At 45.6% G+C, this 22,345-nt stretch overlaps 1 protein-coding gene across 28 annotated transcripts in view; it reads left to right on the plus strand.

Moving 5' to 3' along the window:
• The window catches only part of LOC138745528 (CUGBP Elav-like family member 4), a 692,803-nt gene that overhangs the window by 435,033 nt on the left and 235,425 nt on the right, over nucleotides 1-22,345 (plus strand). For all 28 annotated transcript variants that reach the window (XM_069902633.1, XM_069902641.1, XM_069902634.1 and 25 more), the window contains exon 3: nucleotides 2,906-2,954. In XM_069902633.1, coding sequence (XP_069758734.1) covers nucleotides 2,906-2,954 — 49 coding nt within the window. The remainder of the gene's footprint in view (nucleotides 1-2,905; nucleotides 2,955-22,345) is intronic.

Below are 22,345 nucleotides of genomic sequence, written 5' to 3' on the forward strand. Positions count from 1 at the left end.
GTTCTGTTTTTTAAAAATCGTCAAGGACCCCTTCCACCCCACACACAGCACCTTCCAACTGCTCCTGTTGGGAAAGAGCTACAGGAGTATCAGAGCTAGAACCACCAGGCTGAGATCCCTTTATTGCGATGTAATTTTACACGAAATCGCCTTCTGCCTGCCGCAAGGCAGTCAACGAGTCTTCCCCCCCCACCCTCCCTTTACAGTACGATAAAAAGAGAAGCAAAATGGAGCCTCTTCACAGCGACCGAGTGTCTGTGGATTTGCCTCCAGTGCTCCCGCAGCCTCAGCATTGCCGATCAGGTGAACATAGCCTATTGACGACGAGGATCAGTTTCAAAATTTTTCTGATGAATTGAGAAATCACAATTGGAACTGAAGACTTCCGATCTGAAATTTAAAAAAGACTAGCAAAAATAGGAAGATTAGGCTTTGATTTGGAAAGTCAGGAACTTTTACAAAACAAACTTTAAATATGCAGAGAAGAAGGGTGGGGTGATATGGTTATGTGCACTGGCTGGCCCGCCCTCCGTCCTTGACTCCTCCCTGGTCCTGCCCACGTTACCCCGGACCATAAAGGTCGAGTCCCCTCTCCTTCCCGCTCATTTTCCTAGCCTGGACCTGGAACAATAAAGCCTATCGTTCCCCTCAAGCCTTTTGTCTGATAGCGCCCAACAAAGGCCTCAGGCCTGAAGCGTTGGTTGCATAGCTTTACATCCTATGCACACTGCTATGTTCCTCCTGCATTTTTACTAACAATCACAGCATCTTCTGATTTTCAAGTTTATTATTATCATGCGATTGTACAACTGGATGAAACAGCATTCTTCTGTCCTCGGTGTAAAAACATGCAGACGCATATAGAGACATATTCACAAGTGATTTATATGCAGTACGTAGATAAATAAATAAATAGATATTGTTCAACAAATAGTAGAGTTTCAGAGGGTTTGTATGAGCAGTTCATCAGTCATTCAGCATTCTCACTTCCCGTGAGAAGAAACCATTTCTCAGCCTGGTGGTTCTAGCTCTGATACTCCTGTAGCTCTTTCCCAACAGGAGCAGCTGGAAGGTACTGTGTGTGGGGTGGAAGGGATCCTTGACGATTTTTCAAGCCCTTTTCAGAAAACCAATCCCCGGTAGATCACGTCAATGGGGTGGGGGGTGGGGGGGTGGCCCTCGTGTTCCTCTCTGCAGCTCTGTGGTCCTTTGCATTGACCTCCAGCAACTGTGATGCAGCCGGCTAGGACCCTCGATAGAACTCCTGTAGAAAGTTGACAGGATTGCAGCAGAGCCCTTTCAAAATATTTCAGTAATAATTGGGTCAAGAGCAGTGATTCTCAACCTTCCCTTCCCACTCACGCCCCAGCTTAAGCCCCGATGGCCTAGAGATTACTTAAAGTGGTACGTGAGTAGAAAGAAAATGGTTGAGAACCATCCGCCTCAACATTGCATGTTTCTTCACGGCACTTATCTTCTGAAGGCATCAGTCATGGTTCAGTAATTAACATCTGAAGTAGAAGGTTGTGGATTCAAGTTCCACACTGTAGGTTTAGATGTAGTTTGAGGGCAGATCCACAGAGTGAAACCAAGGATCCATTTGCTGTTTCAAAAAGATATGAAGGATTTCTGATTACTATTTGAAGGTTTATGATGTTTTTGAAGCAGACTATCAACCTTATATGCAACAAACACCCAAGGAGCTGTTCTGGGGTTTCCCAGCCCAAGTTAGGCTGGAGAATTTGGCACAAAAAGACAGCCTCAGATTAAGGAGCAGGCCATTCTTCGGATTGCAGGAATTTGGGATTCTTTTCCTTTGTGGTAACTTCTACTTTGAGAAAGAATAACTTTATCTGGAGCAGCAAAGACAGGCTTGCTTATTTCCTTCTGTCATTTCTCCTCTTCCACACAGCACGGCCTCCGAGCTTTCTAGGAGGCCCACAGGAGGTCAAGCAGACCTCACTTACATGACAACACCCTTGGACATTGAAGTTCTTGGTTGGGTAAATTCCACTTTGAGATGAATGTTTAGATGAAGGGAATAGGCGCGTGAGAAGTTGGATAAAAGTAGAGATAGCAAAATTGCTATCTGAAGTTAAATCAGAAGTTAAACAAGAGTGTCTGCAGATGCTGAGAACCATTAAGCAACACCCATTCTGCATCTCATGCAATACACAATCGTGCTGGAGAAACTTCGCAGGTTGCACAACATCCATAGGAAATAAAGAGTGGTCAAAATTTTGGAGGGAAACTCCAGAGGGTGGTTAACTTGGCCTGTGATCTCGCAAGCACCAGTCTTCACTCCATTGAGGATGTCGACAAGAGGCAGTGTCCTCCAGGACCCCCACCACTCTGCTACTATGGGGGTGGGGGGGGGGGGGTGCGGGAGCCTGAAGATGAGCATTCAACAGTAGAAAGCCACCTTCTCCACTATGAGATCCCTGAATAACCAATGAAACAGTGACACTGCCTCATTTGACTTGTCACTCTTGTTGTGAGGGGTTCATATAAATGTTTGCACTGAGATGCTGCCGCCAAACAATGAATTTTGTGACATTCATTACAATAAATTCTGATATCTTTACCTCCAGTGGATGTTTTATGACCTTCGGAGTTCCTCCAGCATTTTTGTGTTTTTACCACCAACAATTTTGGGCCTGAATCACTGGTTATCCCTTTAGTGACCTGGTGAGTTTCTGTATTGCACAAGATGGAGAAATGGCCTTGTTTAGTGGTTGAACTGGTTCAGAGGACTGTATGACCTGCTCTTGCTTGTATTTCTAACATCCTCGTCTTTCTTTCAGTTCGACTTAGCGCTGAAAAGGAAATCTTTGTTGTTTCATTTTCCCTCCACCTTGTCTGTTTCAATCCAAATGTTTAACTGCCCTTTCCTTGCCTCTTGCAGATGAACCGACCGATTCAGGTGAAGCCAGCTGACAGTGAGGGTCGAGGAGGTAAATATTAACTTCAAAATTGGACCACTGCCTCTAACATAAGCTTTGGTGAACCTGAGCAGCATAAGCTTGCTAATCCATTGTGTTGTGTGGAAGCCTGTCTGCCGACAAATTTAATCAATGTTCACGTGCCTGACAACTAGTATTCCATGTCAAGTGAAATTTAATCTGTCCAGTTAATACCCCTTCTATCGATGGGGAAATATACAAATGTGTTGCTTTACTGATTGTTCAAAAATAATGCTATTTTATTAATGTAGTTGGCAATGTCAAAGTGTTGAAACATTTGTCACCAGCATCAAGGTTTTGATGAAAGTAATGTAATGTACTCTGCACCCAGTTCCCGCTTTCATTCGTTGGAAAGGCGAGTTAATAGCTTATAAGTGTTTGTATCCTCTCCTTGTCGATGCGCTGAGACCTGAAGCAATTGCCGTCTGAGATGGAAAGGTGGACTTCCTTCTCCTCTCAAATGAGTGACAGGAACTTGATCACCTGTGAACTCGGGCCAAGGCCTGGACACGCTTGGCCAAGATTAAATGATCGTCGGATCTGGCATCCAGGTCAGCGTGGATCAAAATGTTCCACTAAGCATCTCTTAAGTTCTTTCCCTGAAGACTCCATTGTATTCCTTGTACCTAATATAATTAATTACTCCACCTGCTTATTGCTTTATGAAAACAATTCACTAATGAGAGTGAAGAGAATAATGTTCTTTGTGACGCAAGTCATTAGTTCTACCAGTTTCACTCCACGTATCTTGCCTCCATGTTCCCTTGTTCCGAGAAAGCATTCAATTTTGAGTACAGTTTAGTGGAAACGATTTCACGCACTCCAAATACCCCTTGAAAATACGAGGTTGGTTGGAAATTTTTCTTTAGTCGTGCTGAACATTGTTACTGTTTAAATTGTGAATTATAATGGTCTTTGGAATAGTAATGCTATATTTTACATTAATTGTCATTTTGAGTATAGGATTTTATTTGGCACTTAAGCTGCACCAGTTACTTGAATGGTCCCAAGGCATCTCCAGTGCTATTATCTTCTTGATGTCGTCAGAAGCCTTGTCTCTTTTGTGTTATCAATGATCCATTTATTTTTGCTCGGTAAGTGGGAGGATGGGTCAGTAAGTTGGAGGTGAATGGATACTGTAGAAGGTTTTCCTTGGTTAGAACAGGAGGTGGACAGGATGCAGAGCTGGGCAGAGAAGTGGCAGATGGAGTTCAATCTGGATAAGGGTGAAATTATGCTTTTTGGAAGGTGGAAGATGGAATACATGGTTAATGGCTGGATTCTTAACAAAGTGAAGGAACAGAGTGACCTCGGGGCCCAAATCAATGGTTCTCTCAAGGTTGCTGAAGAGGGTGACAGGATAGTTCAGAGGCTTATAGTGTGCTAGTCTTCATTAGTCTGGGGATTGAGTTCAGGAGTGATGAGGCAATGTTGCCACTCTATAAAACTTTGGTTAGACCAGACTTCGAATATTGTGTTCATTTCTGGTTGCCTCGTTACTGGAAGGATATAGAAGCTTTGGAGAAGGTATAGAGATTTACCAGGATGTTGCCTGGATTGGACAGGGCGTCTTATGAGGCAAGATTATTAGAGCTAGGACTTTTCTCATTGGAGCGAAGAAGGATGAGAGGTGCCTTACAAGATTATGAGTGGTATCGATTGGGTGGACAGCCAACACCTTTGTCGCAAGGCGACAGTACCAAACATCTGTTTAAGGTGAGTGGAGGAATTTTTAGGGGAGACGTTGGGGGTAGTTTTTTTTTTAAATACACAGAGTGTACTAGGTAATTCATTGCTGGGTGCTGTGGTGTAGGCTAGTACAATTGGGACATTTAAAGGTCTCTTGGACAGGCACATGGATACAAGAAAAATAGAAAATAATGGGTGAGAGAAAGGGAAGGTTTAGATCGTTGAGTAGGTCTATATAGGTTGGCACAACATCATGGCTGAATGGCCTTTACTATGCCGTAATGTTCTATGTAATATCCAATTTATTTCTCTGAATGTTGCAGGTTAAATGGTTTATACTTTGATGCAAAGTTGATTGTTGAGATGTATGGGTTTCAAGAATGTGATTGAAAAATGTTTCGTCGTTTGGTGTGGGGCAGGAGAATTAGATGAGCTCAACATGTTTCTCAGATATGCGAAACGAAGATTCATTTGAGGCCTGATATGCCATCAGCAGGCCTAATGATAAGGCAGTTGTGTGGCTAAAGGATTTAACTATATGAAAACCTCCTCATGAAGATTCTATCTGTTCTAATGCTTTTCTTTAAACACAGCCTGAAAGCCTTTCCGGAGTTATAATTAGAGATTCCAATCATTTCAAATAGAGGTTCAAAGAAGGCTGAAGACATTTTTCGTTAAAGTGTTGACATGGGAGAAACCACTCAGTCCACTGTCGCTCGATCAATAACCACTAGCAGATACAAAGCAAGTGATTAAAGGCTTTAATATCCTGAAACCTCCGGCACATCTCTACGTCCTGCTGGCCCGGAGAAGACTAGGGCTATCAGAATTTATTGGGGATCTGATGGGGAGGAGTTACAGGGTCGGAGGTGGGCCAGCCTGCACAGGTCGCACCTGCACTACCTTGTTCCACCACATCCACGAGCTAGTCTTCACTTTCCTCTGACGCTAAGGGGCACTTAACGAACAATAATATTAACAGTTAATCCACTATTGTAGCTAATTTTCAGAAGCATGTTGATGTTCTCAGTGATAGTGGAAGAATATCTGGTTAATTAAACAAATGTATTAAACACAAGAGGGGAGAGGGAGAAAGGTGGGGGGGATCAAAGAGAAAGCCCATTTAATACAACATTATGTACAGTGGGCTGATCTCGCCTCCAACCGTGCATCTTGGCGCCTCACAGTTCGGCGGGCAGCAACCTCCTTTGAAGAAGACCGCAGAGCCCACCTCACTGACAAAAGACAAAGGAGGAAAAACCCAACACCCAACCCCAACCCATCAATTTTCCGTTGCAACCGTGCCTGCCTGTCCTGCATCAAACTTGTCAGTCACCAACGAGCCTGCAACAGACGTGGACATTACCCCTCCATAAATCTTCATCCGCGAAGCCAAGCCAAAGAAGAAAGAAAAGAAATGTACAGTTACCATGTAGTGCATCTTATAGGACTGCCTTCTCTTTCCCACTTGCTTACCACTTTAATCCCTTACTTTAAAGATCTTTCAAAATGTTTAACATTGTGTTTGAGATCAGAAAGTTTCAAATGCACCGAACTAAAGCCAAGCCAACAAATGTCAAAGAAAAGCAAACAAAGGTGATTAATAAAAGGGTAGGAGGCCATAGATGCTCTGTTGTTAGTAAGGGATTAGTTAAGATGGTATGTAAGTGAGGGGGGATTAAAAATAAGGTTGAGAACCACTGTCATAGCCCTAGTAATGTAACTTGAATTATATCTTCGATGCCATTTGTGATACTGTCGAGGCAAACGCTGGTTTGAAATAGAAAGAAAATCAACACTGGTGCACCTTGTAAATAGGTCTTTATTATTTTTTGGTTTCAAATCAAAGCCAAAAGTAAATCCCCCAGAGGATAATCTGGAGATCCATCTCTTTATTTCTTTCCATTGATAAAACTGGCAATAAATGTGATTTATAAGGAATTTTCTTCATTCATATGTATTAAACAACGCAGTATGTGGCTGTCGAAATGGTCCCCCTGTGGACCGTCCGATGCAAATTATCTGCGGGCACCTTGGTGGTGGGGAAGTCCAGGAGAAAGTAAAGAGGTGTGTCATTGCATGACTGAAAATTGAGATAAACTGGTCTCTGAACTATATCATTTCGAACTTTGGTTTAACTCAACTTTGTTGATGGACACCTTGAGAAGGGAAGTGGCAATTTTGCAGAAAAAAAAGATTGAAAGCCTTAGAACTAAACCAGTGTCCTCAACCTTTTTCTTTCCACTCTCATCCCACTTTCAGTATTCCCAATGAGATTGGTAAGGGATTGCTTAAAGTGGAATGTGGGTGGAAAGAAAAAGGTTGAAAGCCCCTGTTTTAACTCATCCCTCATTGGCTCGTTATGTGCAGGGTTTCTGAACTCCAAAGGAAATGGGCCAACGACAATTTTTCTCAAGCCAAGTGTTTCAGTAACAATTGGGTCTAGAGCAATGATTCTCCACCTTCCCTTCCCACGCACATCCCACCTTAAGCAACCCCTTATTAATCTCAGATGGCATAGGGATTACTTTAAGTGGGATATGAGAGAAACAAAAAGATTGAGGACCACTGGGCTAAACCAACTGAAAAGTACAAGCCCTGTTAAATCTGAAAGCACTCTGCTGGGGGGGAACTCAGCTGGGTGAGCAGGACCGGTGGGGGGAGAAGAATGGTCGGCATTCCGTCCCAAAACCCCATCTAGAGACTCAATGGAGGAGAGCGACTCGAAAGGGTGACGTTCCTTTTTCTACCCCCCTTGGATGTTGCTTGACTCGACACCCCCAGCAGATTGTGTTTGGGGATCAGATTCGAGGTCCCCTGTGTGGCTCCAGCCCTGTTTCAAAACATCTCACTGAGTTAACCTTTGTCTACCTCAAGTGGTGTGAAACATGTAGTTAAAAAAGAATGAGCTGTGTGAATTCTCTGGCTTATGGATTCACTGTAGATTTTGCTTTAATTACATTAACGCATTGGAAATGTTGTTCATTTTCATTTGTCTATAATTGCAGTAGGTTGTATTCTATGTGGTTGATCAAACCTCTTCTTTGGAAGTTGGACAGTTTTATAAAAAGGCAACACTGATGTAACGGTGCAGACCCACAGGGAGCGGGGACAACAGCACTCCCCCTCGGCCCAATCACCCAGTCCAACTGCCGTTGGCTCTGTACAGACTTTAAAAGGCCTGTTAAAGGAGACGACAGTGTTTTATTTTGAAATCCCGTGACCATGGGCGGGTGGGGGGGGGGGTGTGGTCTGGGCTCAAGAGGGTCTTCGGTCGCAGCCTCAAGAGGGTTGCAGACTCAGGGGAAGCAGAGAACCGGCGCAGGGCTCCCGGAAAATGGGGAGACCAGATCCCGTTCGAGAAGGAGAAGCAGAGGAGGTGACCCTACGGGATGGTGAGTGCGGCGACAGGCTCCGCGGTTGAAGAACACACAGGTGGTGGGCAGGCTGTTGGCGACTCGAGGCGAGGAACCCACGCAGGCTGCAGGTGACTGTGGTCAAGGGACTCTCACCAGGCTGAGGACTGCTGGAGTCTGGCTCGGATCTGACTGAAAGGTATCAGGGGTCAGAACCGAGATGTGAGAGAGTGCTGAGGGTACTGAAGACTTCCAGATCACGTCGGAGGTTTGGATCTTGAACTCAGGGTTGTCAATAATTTGAACTGAAGGCTGTGTGGCTGCAGAGGCTGGAGGCAAATCTTCTGGCCCCCAATGACTCTTGGGGGGGGCTTTCTTTGCTTCTCTTTCTCTTACTGTAAGGGGTGCCTGGCAATTTTGGCTGATGCTGAACTTTTGTCTACCTTAAGGGAGACTAAAGGAAATTTTGTGCAATATTTTATTTCCTGTTTATTACATGACAATAAAATAATCTTGGAAGACGTATCAATGCCACAGGATTCGCACCACCACGTTCTGGGACAGAGGCTACGCCTCAACCATCAGACCCCTCAACGACAATCACAGAGACTCACTAAAGACTTTATTTATTACTAAAAATTCATTTTTTTTCTGTTTGCACATTTTTAGTTACATTTCTTTCTTTGTTTATATTTCTCTCTTATATATCTATCTTTTTTTTTCTTGAATATAGTTTACAGTTAGGCAGAAGTTTTGCCTGACCTGCAGAAGAAAGAATCTCAGGGTTGTATGTGATGTCATGTATGTTTAAATATCTTTCTTTCCTTACATTTCTCTCGTTTAAACTTTAAATTTAGACACCGTAACATGCCCTATGAGCTCGTGCTGCACAAATATCCCTGTACTTTTTGAAAGGTGAGGGGAGACTGGAGCACCCGGAGGAAACCCACGCAGACATGGGGAGAATGTACAAACTCCTTGCAGACAGTACTGGAATTGCACACGGGTTGCACTAACCACTATGTTAACGGTGCCGCCAATTTTACATACATATCTTTATCCAGAGTGTGGTTTACATTACTAATGAGTAGAAGTGCTCTCTGGTCTTCAGGAAAAAGAATCTCAGGGTTGTGTGTGATGTCATTGGGGGTGGCAACCCTATTAGTGCGCTAGTGATTGGGATCAAGGTTTGAATCCTGCGCTGTCCATTAGGAGTTTGTACATTCTCCTGGTCTGCGTGAATTTTCTCCGGGGGCTCCAAAGTCCTCCCACCGTTCAAAACGTCCCAGGAGTTGTAGGTCAATTGGGTGTAATTGAGTTTGAGGATCGAAAGGGGCTGTTACCGTGCCATGTGTAGGCCATGCAATAAATTTGAAGTTACATTTAATTTCTGGACTTGAGGAGGGTTGAAACTGCCTCGGTGAAGATTGAGTGCAAAGATCTGGAAGGACTTGCATGACTTAAAGTGCTGTAGTGTGATTGATTTAAGGTCCCATGATTTATTTTTCTTCCAGTGAAATCTTCCTTCAGGACAACTGCAGACTAAACCATTAATATTTCTTTTCTGAATATGGTTGCGAGAGTCAAAAAAAAGATAGGGAAACTGCCAGTTGCTCAAAGGTGAAGATGCAGAAACCTTGCAGATCTGTGGAACCAAGAATGTTACACAGTTTTCTAATAGATATCAAAAAAGTTGCATTCACTCACTTGCTGGTAACCGACCAAAGTCAACGGTCTGAATTCAAAGGTTAAACAAACCAAAGTAATTCCATGGCTAGTTTTTTTATGCAGGAGAAGGTGGACATCCTAATGTGACTGGACATGTATTTAATGGTGAAAAAAGTTTTTCTTTATCTCTATGCTTCAAAACGTCCCATCTAATTGCTGCCAAAAAATGTTTGCACCCTGCCACTATATTGGATGATTATACCCTGGACCTTAGAGAATTTTGGAAGTAGATGTAGCAGAAACATGCAAAAGAGTTGGATGTCTTCTGCCAGCAGGAAATGTTGCAGATGTACATATGGAGGAAGAGCCAAAGTTGTGGGGATAATTGGATGTCTCTTTTGAAGATATGGCAGGAGGCAAATAAAACCAAAAGGTCTCTTAAATAAGAGATATTTCCTTTCCTGAGAGCAGAAATTATGATCGATTCTTAATTATTTTGATCTTTGAGGAGCCTCTTGCATATAATCTCTGAGTGCAGCCTTGTTTGGGAACTGGTATCTTCAGTGGCTTACCGATGTTTACAAGGAGCATATAATTGCATTGCCACTTGTTCTGTGGATGTCCCAGTGAATGACTTCAGCAAAATAACAAAAGAGCTATACTTCAGAATACTATGTATCTGGGAATTTCCCATTCTATGCAGAGCACTGAGGAGTGCGGTAGAGCGGAGGGATCTGGGAATGCAGATATATAATTCCCTGAAAGTGGCGACAGAGGTAGTTAGGGTTGTAAAGAGAGCTTTTCGCATTGTGGCCTTCATAAATCAAAGTATTGAGTAGAAGGGATTTTTAAAAATTTGTTTAAATTTTGATATAAAGGTCATTTTGGCCCATTAACCCAGTGCTGCCCAATTTACACCCAATTGACCTACAACCCTCAGTACGTTGATTTTTAACAGTGGGAGGAAACTGGAGCCCTGGAGGAAACCCACACAGACACAGGGAGAATGTCCTAACTCCTTACAGACAGTGCATGGTTCGAATCCTGCAGAGCAGTTACTGCGGCTTGGAGGATTATGGGTGATGAAGACGGCCATTGCTCCAGCATTGGGCCGTCGCTGCAAACTGGAGCGGTATATTACAGCAAAACCTCCATCTCCTCTTCACGGCAGCATGGCCGTCCAATACACTATCAATGATAGCAAAAAATTGGAGTTGCAGGACGACAGGGTTTTTATACCATAAGGCTTGGACCATGCTTCTGTTCTGGCCCGATCCCAGGACTTGTACTGAGTGAGGGAGGACTTGGCTTATTGCCTTTACTAGTGGAGTCACCGAGGGAAGGCGGGCCAGCCATACATGTGAACCAAACATATACACAGTGCCAGTAACCAAGTAACAGTATTCAGTGGTATATCACCACACCCTGCTTGCAACAGCACCCTTCCCACCTCCCCCCACCCAACCATGCCATGTTATTTTTGGGATGGTTTTTGGGTGTTTTTTGTGCCTGAGTGGGTTTTAAATTATTTGGGCATCTGGCAACACGGTTTGGCAGTGCTGCATCCCTGCTTCCGAGTCGAGAGTTAGGTGGGGAGGGGGGGTGGAGAGTGATGGATGGGGGACAAAGGGGCATTTAGGAGACAGAAAGAACAGAGGGAACTCAGGATTCCCTGTGGGACTGCCTGTGAGTGCGTAACGTGTCGCTCACCACGTCATTGGAGGGACGGGATCACCCTTAAATCACCGGGTTATCGATTAGGTGGCTTAGGATGCCGCGTTCGAAAGGAGACTACCCAGTAGTCTCACCAGGGTCCTAGGAGGGTGCAGTTTGAAAAGCCCTACTGAAGTTTCAAGTGGGAATTCAGTTTTAATGGAATCGCATATTCACAATGGTATTCCATTTCTGGTCGGAAAACGCACACTTGAAAACTTCTTCAGCTATGCCTTTGAAGTGACATTGACAAAGAGGAAATTATCCCCAGTGAGGCATTGTTAGTGCGACTCTATTACAGCTCGGGTTAAAATCCGGCGCTGTCTGTATGGTCTGCATGGACTTCCTCCAGGTGCTTCGGTTTCCTCCCACCCCTCAGAAACGTATGAGGGTGGGAGGTTAATTGGGATATTTGGGCATTAGGTCTCGGAAAGGCCTGTTCATTTGCTGTACATCTAAATTTAAACATTTTAAATTTGGTGCAGTGTGATAGTACAGATCTATCACCAATGTACATAGTGTATATAGTTACTGTATCTAGACTGTGCTTACAGCGATTGGCTGAGAGCTAAGCCACACCTATTGTTTGGGCCTTAAAGGGTTGTGTCCCTAGCCAGGTCGGATCATTCCGGACTGGTCGGCCACCTGTGAAGAGCTCCGGTCCTTTGCTAATAAAAGCCTTGGTTTGGATCAACAAGTCTTTGGTTCTTTCGACGAGCTCTACAATTTTATTAGCAAAAAGAATTTTTTTTTTGAAAGGGATGGAGCGTTTAACTCGGCCAGAAAAACTTGATATCGACCCACAGTCAGCTACAGCCTTCAAAGCCTTTAAGTTCTGGCTGCTGAACTTTGAAAACTTCCTGAGATTCATTCAGGTAGAGGAGGATAACCTGCGTCTAACAGCATTGCTGTCTATGGTGTCCTTGAGAGTCTACGAGAACATCCAGGATGAGACCACTTACACCGCAGCCATAAAGGTACTGAAGGAACTGTATGATCAACCGGTGAACAGAGTTCATGCCCGGCTCATGCTTGCGTCGAGGAAGCAACAGCCCGGCGAGTCCAGCAGGGCATATTTACAAGTATTAAAGGCATTGGGCAAGGACTGTAACTGTGTGGACAAAACTGCCGCCGAGATCACTAGCGACCTCGTCCGGGATGCCTATGTGGCCGGGCTCCGATCGAACGAAGTGAGGCTGCGTTTGCTCGAACAAGGGGTAGAAAAACTAGAGGACGTGGCCCGGATTGCAATCACAATGGAGGATGCAGCCTTAAAGTCCACCGAGCTCTCTAGGGACTGGACCCCACATTCTGATGTGAGTAGAGTGCCCTTCTACCCTACCCCTGACGGCCTGTCGGCTGCTGCTACCCTGCCCCGTGCGAACCCGAAATGTTATTTCTGCGGGAGGGACAAGCACAGCAGGTCCCAGTGCCCAGCAAGAAAAGCCAGGTGCCAGAAGTGCCTTAAAAACGGCCACTTTGCTGCAGTCTGTAGGTCTAAAATGGCCGCCAGCAAACACAGTGCCTCGTGTGAAGCTCAACCGCCACTATCCCATTCAAACTCTTCTTCCCCAGAGCTCTCATCCAATGAGAGCGAGGGCTCCCCAGCACGGCAACGCCTGACGTCACGGAGACGCCGAACCCGGAAGGGGCAACCCACCGTCGCAACCATGGTGATGGCCTGCCTCTCGCCCCCGTGCGGAACACTTGACACTACCGCCGCTGCTGCCGCCGCCACAGCCACCCCCGGGGCCGACGCTACCGCCGCTGCTGCCGCCGCCACGGACACCCCCGGGGCCGACGCTACCGCCGCTGCTGCCGCCGCCACAGCCACCCCCGGGGCCGACGCTACCGCCGCTGCTGCCGCCGCCGCCACGGACACCCCCGGGGCCGACGCTACCGCCGCTGCTGCCGCCGCCATGGACACCTCCGGGGCCGACGCTACAGCCGCTGCTGCCGCCGCCACGGACGCCCCCGGGGCCGACGCTACCGCCGCTGCTGCCGCCGCCACAGACACCCCCGGGGCCGACGCTACCGCCGCCGCAGCCACCCCCGCGGCCAACCAGGCGCTCACCCTAGCGTTCATCGCTGACGACCGCCAGGGCCCGACCGCCGATCGCGAGCAACTACAAACCCCACTACTTACCATTCACCCGCCACAACAGCACTTCCGGGAGGTTCTCCAACCTGCTTCTCGAGCGTTGACTACGTCATCCCGTTGCGTGACGTCATCCCGTTGCGTGACGTCATCGCGCAAAACTCGCCTGTCAACTGCTTCAATAACATTAAACCAGCAATGCTCTCATCCCCTCACCAGAGCAATGGAACTGATTAAAGTGCATGGACACTACACCAATTGCTTATTTGACTCTGGGTCAACTGACAGTTTTATCCAGCCAGATCTGGCCCTCCGTTGGGGACTTGACATTATCCCCACTACCCAGAGGATCTCATTAGCAACGAGGTCGCACTCGACTGGGATAAAGGGGTATTGCATCGCCACGCTGGAAGTACAGGGCGTGACGGTCACCCACTTTAAATTATTCGTCAATTTGGTGCAGACAAATAAATCTCCCAGAAATGCAAGGTCATTTCCACTTGCTTATTTTTGTTTGTTTACGTCACTGAAGAATTCCTTCTGTTAGTGTTTTTTTTACACCTCTATGGTTTCACTATGCATCCTATATTTACCACGACACTGTGAATAATATTAGTTTGGCTAGAAACTATAGGAGCATCACAGATGTTAGATATCCAGCATAGTCCTCCACCAGGCTTACCCAAGACAGCAGATAAACATAATCTGATGGAGGAACTCAGTGGGCGTCAGCAAGAGATGAGGAATGTTTGGAACTCCTTATCAACTCGCGAAACGTTGATCATTCTTTTCCTCACACCGTAATGACAGCACTGCCGTTGGTGTGGGCCTGGAGTGAGCGCAGACACAACGTTGCTTGAAAGGTTCAACTGCCCAGTCCTATTGCTGAAGGCTCTGTACAGGCCTTAATCGGCCTGTTTAAGGAACCAACGGTCTTATAAAATCCTGCAGCCGTGGGGTATGTGCCCAAGGTGCTTGGCCATGGCCACGAAAGGTTACCGACTCCAGGGGAGCAACAGACCGGCGCAGGGCACCAGATGCATGGAGACCACCCCCTATTGAGAAGCAGAAGCAGGGGAGACGATCCTGCAGGGCCGTGAACACAGTGGCGGACGAGCGAGGGGACTCCTGCAGGACGATGACCACAACAGCAGGCCCCAGCAAGAGGCTCAGCAGCTGAGGGGCCCACGCAGGCCGCAGGAGACTCACGGTCGGGGGATCAGCACAAGCTGAGGCTTCTGGTGTCCGGCCCGTTGGAAGCAGGTATCGGAGCCGGGACTCGAGAGGGTGTTGAGGCCAAGAGGGGCTCCTGAAGAGCCTCGGACTCTGAAGGCTTCCTGATCTTGTTGGAGGATTGGATCTGGTGCTTGGGTTGTCAGTGGATTGAACAGGTTGCAGAACCATTGGAGTTGAATTCATGGACTCTCAAGGACTCTAACGGCTTCTCTTTCTCTCACACTGTAAGGGGCATCAGGTGCAGCCCTACATTGGAGGCTCAAATTTTCTTACTTCAATCTTTCACGTTTCACTCCTTACTGCAACATGCTGCATTATTTTTTGGTTAGCTTTGACTTGAAATTTTTAATTTTCGTCATACAACCTGGTAACAAGCCCTTTCAACCCATGCACCACAATTGCAAATACAAGTTCCGTCGCTCGGGTACATGGTGTGCCTTGAATAATAGTTCAGGCCTCTCATAGCTGGTCTTGTGAGTTACCTTTCCAATGCCACCTCCTTCGTCGTTCAAGTGCTTGGGGTCTACTGAGGATGCAGAAAGTTTGATATATAATACCTTATTTCAAAGCCAAAAATGTTTTAATTCCTGGACAATTGAGGATTTTCACCAGGAGGACCAGCTAAGAATGAGTCATTACCTTTTTGATTACAAAGATTATTCAGTGGTGTGTGGAGAAGGCCGGCGTGGGTTTGCCGACCAGTGCGTTCTCATAATTTAGTTTCAGACTCAGGTGGCAGGGATAAATTTTTACAGCTTATGGATACACTCGAGTAAACTCTTCAAATCCTATTTCTGCTGCTCCCTGCATAAATTAATGGCTGTCTTCAGCAGACAATGGATCTGGCAGAGCTTGGGATGTGGCCAGAATGTTTAGAGAGATGTATTGGACGTGCGGCTCAGATGCAGTGGGTGAACGCATTTATCAGGATAAAAGAGCTGTCAAAATGAATGAAATGAAAATAAGGATAAGGCAATGAACAGAAGGCTCAGGTGTGGAGCTTCTCTCTATGATTGTCCTGTTTAGTTATGAATCATACGTGGAGAAATTTGATTTTGTTTGAAGTATTTCTTGGTCAGGGCAGACAAAACCTATATGGGTGCCTCAGGTAGGACAGACCAAATGTGGCTTGCAGATGAGATGGAATCCTCTCCCTCAGAGGGCCTTCAGTACATCGCAATCTCACCTGCAGGCCCGGGTTAATAGAACATAGAATATTACAGCACAGTACATGTATAGCATCCATCGATGTTGTACCGACCTATAAATTCCAGCCAAAAAAAAACACACTAAACCCTTCCCACCTCGTAATCCTCTATTTTCCTTCCTTTTGTGTGCCTGCCTAAGTACCTCTCAAATGCCCCTGATGTTTCAGCCTCCACCACCATCCCAGGTATCCACAACTCACTGTGTATTTTTTTTTTAAATTCACCACTGATGACTCCCCTAAACTCTCCTCCCTTCACTTCATACAGAAATAAACTACATTCAGAATTGGAGACTTGGCCAATTTCTCACTCGCACCCATTGCATTGTGGGATCCTGTTGTCGAGCACACAGTGGAAGAACACTATTACAGGTCCGCGAAGGTTGATTTTTCTTAGAAATTGATATGCTAGATGAGGATGTGACTGGTCGTGTGCATTTATCACCCATTCATAATACAGTAAACCCCCTGGTATCCGGCACCTGTGGAGATTGGTAGATACCGGATCGGTGTATTTTCCGGTTGCTTGAGACTTACTCTTTCAACCCCTAACTAATATACCTACATTAAGAATAAACAGTTTAAAAGAACAAAAGACAAAAATGCGATACTGTACTTACACTGAACAAACTTCATTTGCACAAATATATAAATCTCAAAGCATTTTACTTTATTTTCAGTCATATTTTTTGAAAACATTTAACCATTGCTGCATCTACAGTTTCCTCCCCCTCCACGGAGTCGCCCAAAAGACAAGCAATAATATGATAGATAATTAACCCCCCCCCCCGCAAGTTTACAGATAAAACCTCTGACCGGGGCAAGGCTAACAAAGTGGGGATAAGGAACAATGTTCCCTCTAGTTTTTAGCAGTCAGTGTGCACAGAAAATCTTGTTATGAATTTTTTTTTAATTTTCTTGTGACAAAAGTTTGTGCACATTGAATGCTTGTGCAAATGTAAACTTGAAGTAGCTTCAAGATCATTTTGGCACAGCCTCTCTCTCGTGGCGAATAAAACTGTATTGGCAAGTATGATTGCATTCTACGAAGTAACGTATTTAGTTAAGATTTTATTTTATACTTTGAACTATTTTGTTCAGTTTGTTTTTCCATCTATGTGGCCATTAACTTCCTTTGTGCGCTGGTGGCAAAACGTGTGTGCATGCGCACAGCTTAGAGGGAACAGCGATAAGGAGGCACTTGAAGAGAATCACCCCCACGGTGAGCGACATCGACCAGCTCTTCATCCTGGGCGACGCCATTGCTATTTCACACAACTTTATTCAAACAGCCTTATCCAAACAGCTTTATCCAAAGCCTTCGACACCGTGAGCAGTAAAGGGCTTTGGCAAATACTAGAGCGCATCGGATGTCCCCCAAAGTTCCTCAACATGATTATCCAACTGCACGAAAACCAACAAGGTCGGGTCAGATACAGCAATGAGCTCTCTGAACCCTTCTCCATTAACAATGGCGTGAAGCAAGGCTGTGTTCTCGCATCAACCCTCTTTTCAATCTTCTTCAGCATGATGCTGAACCAAGCCATGAAAGACCCCAACAATGAAGACGCTGTTTACATCCGGTACCGCACGGATGGCAGTCTCTTCAATCTGAGGCGCCTGCAAGCTCACACCAAGACACAAGAGAAACTTGTCCGTGAACTACTCTTTGCAGATGATGCCGCTTTAGTTGCCCATTCAGAGCCAGCTCTTCAGCGCTTGACGTCCTGCTTTGCGGAAACTGCCAAAATGTTTGGCCTGGAAGTCAGCCTGAAGAAAACTGAGGTCCTCCATCAGCCAGCTCCCCACCATGACTACCAGCCCCCCCACATCTCCATCGGGCACACAAAACTCAAAACGGTCAACCAGTTTACCTATCTCGGCTGCACCATTTCATCAGATGCAAGGATCGACAATGAGATAGACAACAGACTCGCCAAGGCATATAGTGCCTTTGGAAGACTACACAAAAGAGTCTGGAAAAACAACCAACAGAAAAACCTCACAAAGATAAGCGTATACAGAGCCGTTGTCATACCCACACTCCTGTTCGGCTCCGAATCATGGGTCCTCTACCGGCACCACCTACGGCTCCTAGAACGCTTCCACCAGCGTTGTCTCCGCTCCATCCTCAACATCCATTGGAGCGCTTACACCCCTAACGTCGAAGTACTCGAGATGGCAGAGGTCGACAGCATCGAGTCCACGCTGCTGAAGATCCAGCTGCGCTGGATGGGTCACGTCTCCAGAATGGAGGACCATCGCCTTCCCAAGATCGTGTTATATGGCGAGCTCTCCACTGGCCACCGTGACAGAGGTGCACCAAAGAAAAGGTACAAGGACTGCCTAAAGAAATCTCTTGGTGCCTGCCACATTGACCACCGCCAGTGGGCTGATAACGCCTCAAACCGTGCATCTTGGCGCCTCACAGTTTGGCGGGCAGCAACCTCCTTTGAAGAAGACCGCAGAGCCCACCTCACTGACAAAAGGCAAAGGAGGAAAAACCCAACACCCAACCCCAACCAACCAATTTTCCCCTGCAACCGCTGCAATCGTGTCTGCCTGTCCCGCATCGGACTTGTCAGCCACAAACGAGCCTGCAGCTGACGTGGACTTTTTACCCCCTCCATAAATCTTCGTCCGCGAAGCCAAGCCAAAGAGAGAGAGATTCAAACAGCTGCTATGAGTAGCAGGCTCTCTACTGGCTGAATAAAGGTTTATGTGTTACTACAGAGAACATTTACAATTTTAAACTTACCTATTATTTTATTCTTATTTATTTTTTTTTTTTTAAATGTGTTTTTCTCATTTCTTTTACTGGTTTCTTGAATTCTTGTTAACAGGGGTTTTACTGTAATCCCTTAAATTCAGGAGGTCTTGAGTCACATCCGTGTCAGATCAGGTGAAGACAGCTATTTAACTTCCCTCAAGGAATGAACTGAACCCAGTTAAGTGTGGGGTTTATTTTGCAATAATCCCGAAGCTTTGGGATCACCAATTCTTCTGTAAATACTATAAAAGTGTGAAAATCCGGGTGCCAGAAATCCAGACCACCTGAGAATCTGGACTTCTCGAAAGCTCTCGGCTTTGGCGTGTGAGCGTGCATTGTGTGCAAGCATGCATTGCCTGCGTGTGTGCATTACATTAGCGCCACAGATGTACTGCCTGAGAATCAGGAAAATCCGAAAGTCCAGACCAACCCATTCCCCGAGCAATCTGGATTTTGTGACTTTTACTGCAGAATGTAAAATTTACTTCCTCTCTTGAATTTAAATTTCCCGAAGCCATAGTGGGATTTAAACTCTTGTCTACCATGAATCATAAATTGACAGTATGGAAAAGGCCCTTTGGCCCAACTCCTCCATTTTGACCATGGCATTTCAGGTTGATCCCATTTGCCTGCATTTGTCCCACATCCTTCAAAACCGTTCCTGTCCATGTATATGTGCAAACATCTTAGGAATGTCAAAATTCTCCCCAAATGTACAGCTTCCTCAGACAGCTTGTTCCACACACAGAATACCCTCTGACAGCCTTGGATTAACCATGAAGCAAAATAGGCACGTACATGGGCACCACAGAGTTTTTTCCAGTGCTGGATTTACCCTGGGGCAGCTGAACTAGGGCCCCACACAAAGGGGTCCCTGCACAATAAATTAATTTTTCCCTTATAACGGTCTTAAAAAAGGAATTTAAAAATGTTGAAAATTTGCATTTTTTACTATTGCCCGAGTTATAAGTAAATTTGCAAATCTTAGTTGGTGCTATTTAGTGTGAAATAAATTCAATTGAAAATTTAACATATTTATGGGGTCTGGTCCGGAAGAACATCGAATTTGTAATCTTGTAGCGGGCCAAGCGACCGCGCGGTGAGACAGGCCGAATTGCAGCCCCAGCCCCAAGATGGCACAGGCCCACTTCCTTTCTCAGGAGAAGCCCGCGTTGCCGGGGCGATGTGGCCACTTCCTCGTCGCACGTCGCTGGGCAGGCACCGACTCAGAAACACGATGGCATCACTCCCTTAGACCAGCACGCCCCAGACAGGAAGTGGGTCGTGTGAAGGTTAAAACGTTGGTGTATTTACTACTTAGATTGCTGTTTGTAGTCTTATCATAGTTTCCTATCACATGTCATAATATCCAGGCGTACGGAAAACTTGTTCTAATTCTTTGAAGAATTATGACAGAGATGCAAGCTCTCGAGATACTTTTCATTGAATTCATCTTATTGCACCTTATTGCATTTTAATCATCTTAATTTTGCTTTAATTGTTTAAAGAAGAATTATACAGTATGCTTTATTTACTCAAGTTATGAAAATCTCAATGCAAAGTTATGCTAAATGTTTTATGAAACAATTAAAGCTACTTACAGCTGCAAGTATTACGTTTGGTGTATTGGAAGTAAGGTAGTAATTCAGAATATCGTCACTTATGTTTCTACGAAGAGACATTTTGAAATTGGGTAATATGAGAGATTGGAAAGTGTCGTCTACAGTCGTCCCCCAAAAGTGGCGCGAGAGTGTCAAATAAAGTCGGTTACTGGTTCACCCTCGTGTTATGTGGGCGTTCTTCATTGTGGTAGCGCTGCCGTTAGCAGCTGCTACAATTTATTATTTCACAGTCAGTGCTTATTGGGCCTTTAATGTCTTCTCAGTGGAAGGGTCGAGGGGGAGACCATTGTTGGGCTGTGCTCTCTGAGTGAAAAAGTTGCTCCTCAGGTACTTTTTAAAAAAATCTCTCCACTCTTGCCTGGAAACTGTGCCCTCTGGTTTGAGAATGCTCTGCCCTGGTGAAAAGACCGGGAGCATTCATACATCACATAATTTCATGATTTTACAACTTCTGTGGAGGATAGTCTCGTAATTCGGCAGCACCCTTTCTTCTGAAGCACTGGATGCTTTCATTTGAACTCATTTAATTCAGAGTACATCATATACAACCCTAAGATTCTTTTTTCTAAGAGGCAGAATAACCACTTCGAGGTAGTGCAAAAAAGAACTGTACTCAACGTACACGTCAACAAATAAGGAAATGTAAACAAACTGCGCAATACAGAGAGAAAAAAATGCACAAGTAAGAGTCCTTCAATGAGTCCCTGATTGAGTTTGTTGTTGAGGAGTCTGATGGTGGAGGGGGAGCAGCTGGGGGTGAGAGTCCTGTGGCTCCTGTACCTCGTTCCTGATGGCAGCAGCGAGAACAGAGCACGTTCTGGGTGGTGAGGGTCTTTGATGATCTCTGCTCTCTGACGGCAGCGTTCCCTGTAGATGCCCTCAATGGTGGGGTCTGGCCTGTAATATCCTGGACGGAGCCCACCACCCGTTGCAGGGCTTTACGCACAGGGGTATTGGTGTCCCCATACCAGGCCTTTAATGGCCTTTTAATTTGCAGTTCAGTGAATTTGATTTTTGAAATTGTATAATATTTTCGTTTTTTTTAACATGGGAAATGCATCCAATTGGCAGAGGGGAAAAAAAGGCATAAATGGCATTGAGACAAATACCAACGAGATCTTTTTATTCTGCAAGGTTAGCTGAAGAATCTTTTTTCTCCCCCATCACATAGGAATCCTGTGGCATTTGTCAGAATGTCCTTGTGAGGTATTCTGGAAAGGCATACAGGTCATCAGTAAGACTGCACTTCCAACAATAGACCACTCTCTTCGCATCTCAGCACAGAATTGGTGTGTTGTCCTCTGCTTTGTGCTTTGTGCTCTTGTCTTTTGAGTGGGCCTTGAACTTCAATCCTTTGTACTTAGAAGCTGCTGACACAGGCTGTTGGCGACTTGCTGCCAAAGGTTTCACAGATGCAGCAGACTGCAGCAAAGTTTTCACACAGGCTGTTGGCGACGTGCGGTCGAAGGAGCCAGATAGGCTGTGGGCTGCTCTAGAATGGCTCTTTCGGAGGCGGGAATCGAGAGGGTGCTGAGGGCAAGAAGGGCTCCCAAAGGACCTCGGACGCTGGAGGTTTGGATCTGGAGCTCTTGTTGCCGATGGTTTATGCGGCTGTGGGATTCTCTTTTGCTTCTATTGCTCCGGGCAATGCTCATGGCAACTCTTTGCCCTATGGCAGACAAAAGTTGAAGTGTATCATGTACATTTTTACATACTATTACATGACGTGACCTTGAACCTTGAATCAAAATTCAATAGGGGCTGCAGTGACAATGAGTATAGAACGAAACATCCCAGGGACAGGCCCGTTTTCCACTCAACTTCACTGAACATGATTCCTAAATTTCAACAAAAACTCTGCTGCCTGCACTTGCTCCATATCCCGCTGCAGGTCAAGTACCCCTTATCCAAAGATCTGAAAACCAAAATTTTTTTTAGCACCGACATGACGTCTCAAATGGAAAGAAATTCAACACCTGACTTGCCCATGTGGGGATCTGAAGCACTGTTGGATTACAATAAC

The sequence above is a fragment of the Narcine bancroftii genome, chromosome 11 (assembly GCF_036971445.1).
Source record: "Narcine bancroftii isolate sNarBan1 chromosome 11, sNarBan1.hap1, whole genome shotgun sequence".
NCBI lineage: Eukaryota > Metazoa > Chordata > Chondrichthyes > Torpediniformes > Narcinidae > Narcine > Narcine bancroftii.